Source organism: Salvelinus alpinus, chromosome 23, assembly GCF_045679555.1.
Source record: "Salvelinus alpinus chromosome 23, SLU_Salpinus.1, whole genome shotgun sequence".
Classification (NCBI taxonomy): Eukaryota; Metazoa; Chordata; class Actinopteri; order Salmoniformes; family Salmonidae; genus Salvelinus; species Salvelinus alpinus.
In genome coordinates, this window is record NC_092108.1 from 24595366 (window position 1) to 24602222 (window position 6857).

The 6857-nt window shown below is 39.4% G+C and overlaps 1 protein-coding gene across 1 annotated transcript; it reads right to left on the bottom strand.

Moving 5' to 3' along the window:
* Positions 1–2928: 2928 nt before the first annotated feature.
* Positions 2929–6268, bottom strand: foxf2a (forkhead box F2a). Its single transcript, XM_071361653.1, has 2 exons — positions 4860–6268; positions 2929–3671 (listed from the first exon to the last, which is right to left on the bottom strand). Exons 1-2 carry the CDS (start codon positions 5854–5856, stop codon positions 3496–3498), a joined length of 1173 nt encoding a protein of 390 aa, XP_071217754.1. The 5' UTR covers positions 5857–6268; the 3' UTR covers positions 2929–3495.
* Between the last annotated feature and the right edge of the window lie 589 nt (positions 6269–6857).

A 6857-nucleotide genomic window follows, 5' to 3' on the forward strand; every position in this document is an offset into this window, starting at 1 on the left:
GTACACGGAGAGCTAACATTATTAATATGCATGTACATATCTCATGGCTCAAAGTGGAGAAGAGATTGACTTCATCACTACTCATTTTTGTAAAAGGTGTTGACATGCTGAATGCACCAAGTTGTCTGTTTAAACTACTAGCACACAGCTCAGACACCCATGCATACCCCACAAGACATGCCACCAAAGGCCACCAAAAGTCAAGAACAGAATATGGGAGTTGCACAGTACTACATAGAGCCATGACGACATGGAACTCTATTCCACATCAGGTAACTGATGCAAGCAGTAAAATCTGATTAAAAAAACAGATAAAAATAAACCTTATAGAACAGCAGGGACTGTGAAGAGACACATACACAGGTACAGACACACATACACATGATAAGAAAGGCACTCTACACACATGTACACATGGATGTTGTATTGTAAATTTGTGATAGTGGAGTAGTGGCCTGAGGGAACACATTAAATGTATTGGGTAAAGTGTTATGAAATGTAATATTTAAACTGTATATAACTGCCTTAATGTTGCTTGACCACAGCTTCTAATAGGGATCCTTAATAAATACAAATACAAAGTTAAAAATAATGTCCCTCTACCCATTTCTCTGTCCATGAGAGGTGTACAGGTAAGCCAGTACCACTAGGTGGTGACATCGTTACATTATTGCAATAGATGGACTTGTGACCAAACTGTATGCATAACTAATAGCCTCAAATCCAAACTTGAGTAACCTTCTGTTTCAATATTGTTTCACTTATGCAGATTTCAGGCAAAACAATTGATGCCTTTTAGTTATTATTCATTTCACAAAGGCCAACCAAGGAAGCTTCTCCAACTTATTTTTATTTTTATTTCTCTTTTCTCTCTACACAGCTATCCCTCAATTTCATCCAAACGTGTACGCGACACGTTTATTAGTGTTTAAAATAAGTCAAACCAAGTGATATCTAGAAAATATCTGTCCACACACAACAGAGTCATTCCTCCAAATCAGATTTATATATCAGGATTTAGAGAAGAAACAATATTGTTTGAATAGCAGGCCTAAGTATGTTTAAAAGTTTGTAGTGGATGCTGCATTTTCAAAGTCCACATTTCACAGATTTCTCTATTTATTTATTTTAAATGTACGCTAATGCCCTCATGATTATTTGTCAAATGTATCATGTAACAATTCTGTAACAATATGTTCATATTAGTATGAACATGTTAGATAGTCGATCACACTGGGTATTAATTCACTAAATAATTTAAATTGACACTGTAGAGCACAAGTCATATGTATGTTGCGAAGATCGGCAAGAAAGCGCACAACATTCAGATGAGCTATTTTATCTTAATATCTCTAGCATGAGGAGATGTTCGTTTTCAAACGCAATGTTTCTAAATTTGTCGATGTTAACCCTCCTGCTATGTCCCGTTCGAATTGCACCGATTTACGAGGTTTCTCTCTGAAAAATGTAGTTCATTTAATCTGATTGTCATAAGGTTCCATGACTTTGTCCACACAGGGCATCTGAATACACAAAATAAATGTAGATGATTTTCATTTCATTTTGGGTGTTTTATGTAACTTTTGTACACCTATGTGTGGTGTTCCCTGTCAAAAATGACCGGTCATTAGAAATGAATGGGTGAGACTACAATTAGTGTATAAAATTGAGTTCAGGCACATGCCCATTAATCAGATGTACACACTTCCCTCTCCCAGACCCCCACATGCATGTGTGTTTGAGCACACACACACACACACACACACACACACACACACACACACACACACACACACACACACACACACACACACACACACACACACACACACACACACACACACACACACACACACACACACACACACACACACACACACACACACACACACACACACACACACACACCTCACTCCCCTTCTTGGCTTCCATGGCAACCTTTCCCCAATATAATATTTTCCCCCACGGGAACCACACCTGTTGGCATTCTCACAAACAATCGCAACATTCTTTCAGTAATATATAGAACTTTTCTCGCAGCTCTGGTATATAAAGCTTTTTTAAAGGCTTTGCTCACAATTCATTCTGTGGCAGCACAATGACCAAACGATATACTGTATGTGAGGCTCTTGATCATATCTTTCATCATGACACTGGTGAGGAGGAGAGAGTCATTGTTACATTTCAAAAACGAGTTGTATGAGCTCAGGTCAATGAGGTCAACAGGCCATAAATAGCTAATAGAAGTTCAAAAATTGTAATGTTCACAAGAACTTAAGTTGATAAAAAGATCTAACACAACATGAGGTGATAATATATGTATTATTATGGATTTATAATCAGCTATAATGGGGCGGTCATTTTGGACTGGGAACACAGAATGAATGAACATGAAACGAACACAACAGGAGGGTTAAACTAGTAATAGGTTTCAGTTGTATGTAGTATGGAGAAGGTGAGCTGCCTGTAATCGTAATTTTAGCTATGCTTTTTTTTTTTAAGATATCAGATTTTAGGGATGTGGATTTGCTTGGCTCTCGTGTCTTACCCGATTCACCAGGGTTCCCATTCTCATTGTTGCAATGTAACTTGACCTTTGATTACAGTTCTGATTGAAATGTCCATCTAATATTCATGTTTCGCAAGGCTACTGATTGATAACTAAATCAAACATTGCATTTGTATATGCTGAATAATTCATTATAGGTATTAATATATGTGTAATTATTTGTCAACAGTGCATTCATTGAATTAAAATAGTATGCTATAACAATAACAACAGTTATATTAAGGTTTGCAATAACAAAAACAACATACCAAAACACCTAATTGTCATAAAGTGGTCAAATTGTCTCAAACACAATCTTGGGAAATAATTCCCTTGCTGTATACATTTACCTTCGAATAAGAACTAACCCAAACAGTTGTAAAATATATTTATTTATTGGCTTGCTGTAGCCTACAGCGAAATATTTTTTTAAAACTCTGGGGTCTAGAGTTAAGTGCAAATAGCTAAAGATAACCCGGGGAGAATGTGCATGTATTTTTCAGTAAACACATTTGATGTGGTTGGATATTTAATGTGGTTGGATATTTAATGTGGTTGGATATTGCATTTTATCCGTGTCGATAACTGGTACACACACTAACCTACAATATTGAATGATACAATAACTCCTGAATAGATCGTGGCATGGAAGAGCTGTCTGAGCCGTCATTGACAAAGTGTTGGACAATGGCAATACATGCATTTCTTCAACTTTTACTTCATGCACTCAGTCGTTTTTAATTTCTCCGGAATGGTGTCGTGACACAGACCTTCTCAGGGACAAATAGAGTGCCTGACGTTATGTATATATAGTCTACATTCCCCTAATTCATCTTAGATATTTGTACCGGACTTGGCAAGGGACAAATGGTATAAGCGTATAGCTTGTATATAGTGTAGTTCATGTGATCTTCATCCAAGATGGCAATGGTCTTATTGCGTTTATTTCACATGATGCATGGCTTGACATCCTGACAGACGCTCTGGTGGTGGTGATGTAGCTGGTGATAGTAAGATCCACTGGGAGTCGCCGGGTGAAACGAAGAAATTCCGTTAAAGTTTAAAAAAAAATCTTTCCTGTCACACACTGGCGATGAAGGGCTTGAGTATCGAGATAATCCCACTGCAAACGGATGGAAGAGACGTGACAGTCAAACACAAACCTTGTAAATACTACACCAATTTATTCTAATACACATAATGACTGCAATCCATGGCGTGTGTTTCGGCCTATAGGTGTCAATATTTGGACGTTGTATTTATCTAAATGGAATATACTCCAATTATTATTCTAAAACGGTAGGCTTTCATTTTTCCTTAAACATGCAGATCATTTAGAGCATACATGATCACGAAAAACAAACAAATTTATGAAACATTACTTTTACAATGTGAAAATAGTAGACCTATTTGTAAATATAAGGTTAGCATTTCAAAATATTGTGCATGCTCTCATGGAAAAGTGTCGTTCTATTTTCATTACATTTGAAATATATACCATAAATACTTTGCTTTCTCTTTAGTCCTGAATTTGCCTTCTATTTATTACGTGCACGACAATATTGGGTTAATGCTGCTTTCGCCTAATATCTGTCAAATCTATAACTATTTCAAAAACAGCAGTGGTATTTCTATTGACCCTATTTATTTAATTCAGTAATATTATCGTTATACCATTTATGTGTTGTTCAATAAGTGTATACCTTTTGGAGACCATTGCGTAAAGGTCACAGGCAGTTCTATGTTCACAATGGTCACAATAAACCATTTTTATAGATAGGTAAAACTGTATTCAGTGTTGACATTATAGATGTATTATTGTATATTAATTTACACATAATTGGGTGTTGTCATATTATTGTCATGTCATATTGTTGTTTGGAGCATTTTCAATAAGGACTTGAAATAAAATCTAGGCTACATGTTCAACTTTATTGGGAATGATTCTGTTAATCTTGGCAATAGCATTTGCTTTAATATTGTTATAAATATGACTTTATTGTTTCTATTTTTCGTCAAATTTTCATAGTTCTGTAATAGTCTTTTGGTCATAAGTGGACAAGCAGAGTAATGTCTAGTAATGTCCTAGATGTAATGTCCTAGATGTCTACTTCCCTCTGATTCGCAATTTGCAATTGCCCATCTCGACTACTTACAAATGAAATAGCTCATATAAATACGAACTATTTAATGCAAACTATCCTTCGGAGTGGACGATTGGTTGTATACGAGTTGTATATTTTATAATTGGCCATATATTGCACCAATTAAAAATTGTGTTCCCCTATATTGACAGGAAAGTAAAGCCTACCTGAAATGTCAGATGAGTCCCTTCCGTTGTGATGGAGATAGCTTTGCTCCAGAGAGTATGGGGACATGCTGGAGTGCAAGGCGGAGGATGTGGGACTGTTTGAGGCCAGGGATTGCTGCTTGATATATGGAGACATACCAGGTGATGCCCAGTGTGAGGGGGCACTGGCATAGGGAGAAGCACTGGCGTAGAGAGAATGACAGTCCAAAGCGCCCACTGCCATCGCAGCCGGGGAGGTGTGCAAAGGGCTACTACTGCTGTCCGGGCAGTAGTCTCCATTAGACGCCACCTGACAAGCCGCCATGTAGGTGGACCCGGGGCTTGGTGACATATGAGGGACATGATGCCCTCCACCCAGCCCGTCGTAGCTCCCTGGCACCGTGTTCCCCATCACGTCCAGGTTGTAACCGTTAGCATGACATGCCAAGGACGCGGAGGGGTTCTGGAAATCAAAGTTTTGGGGCAGTATCGACGCTCCAAAACCGATGCCATTCATCATTCGATACATTGGTTTCAGAGCTTGGCATTTCCTACGGAATCCGCGAGGTCTGCGACGGAAGGATCCCTCCTCAAACATAAACTCGCTGCCCGGGTCTATAGTCCAGTAGTGGCCCTTCCCTGGTCTGCCGAGGCCCTTAGGCAGTTTGATGAAGCACTCGTTTAAAGACAGGTTGTGCCTCACTGAGTTTTTCCAGCCCTGGTAAGACCCCATAAAGAACGGGAAACGGGCCTGAAGGAACTGATATATTTCTGCAAGAGTAAGCGTCTTTGTCGGGGAGCTTTGGATAGCCATCACAATAAGGGCGATGTATGAATAGGGCGGCTTCTCAGGTCGCCTCAAGCCAGAGTTGCCCTTTTTTCCTTTGTTTGATGCATTTGGTGAGCTCTCCGCCACTGGCTGTGCGCTCGTCAGTGTGGCGTGCATCACTCCGGCTGCTGGGCTGCATCTCAGAGGATGAGACGGCACCAGATGTTGCTGTGAGCTCTCAGTCGTCATGTTTGCGTCCACTTTAGAGACACAGAAGGACAAGTGTAGGCTATGACCAATGCCTTGCTCGACTCTTGTTCCACTGACCTGAAATGTCTAATACTGACCTGAAATGGCTAAGAAGTAGGCTACACCAAATCCTCTTCAGTCAATTACTTCAGACGTTCTAAAAATAGGTTTCCAAATGGATAATCAAAGAAGTTAGTGTCCCGTGGCGATTCACTGCACGTGTATTGCTGTTCTAATCAGGAACAGCAGCTGTGTATCGGTGTGGCCGCTGCTCCAACTCCGTCTCACTGTGGCCATCTCTGGAAATAACCCCTTAAGAGGGGAAACATAAAGCTCTTCGACTTTCCTGCGCATATCCACTCGGCCAAACAATACTCGACCACCTATCAATTCTTCAATCTCTCTCTGCTCTATAGATCCCGGGTAAATCCCTCTAAGAAATCGCTAGGATCTCGAGATCCAACCCCTGCCAGATCTGGCCTCCGTCCAGACATAATTCTAGCAAGAGCCACACATAACACAGCGCAGAGTAGAGGACTAACAGAGACCTCCTCCCACCCGCTCCTCACAACTCTAATACACGCAATTACACCATTTATCAAACTTATTTAGACACTGCAGTCAACACTGCAACAGCCAAAGGATGAAGGCAATGGTTCCAAATTAACCATGACACCGCTTGCTTATATACCAGTGAGACAGAAACACAATATAGCCCTATTCTATTTAGTAGAATTCTAGTTTAGTTATACAATATATATATATATATATATATATATATATATATATATACTGTGATAGTATTCAAATTATTTAATTATTGTGTTCTTGCATGATGCTCTCTGTTGTCCTTATTCAAAATAGGTTGCGCTTGAATGATAGCACATTGGACCTATGATGTACTTGAAGATGGAAAAAAAGCCAAGAAGAGCAGATAACTACAGATAATGGTATTTTGCTGAACAGTCAGAGCTTCTTAGAGTTTGCGGTTTTGTCTAGCA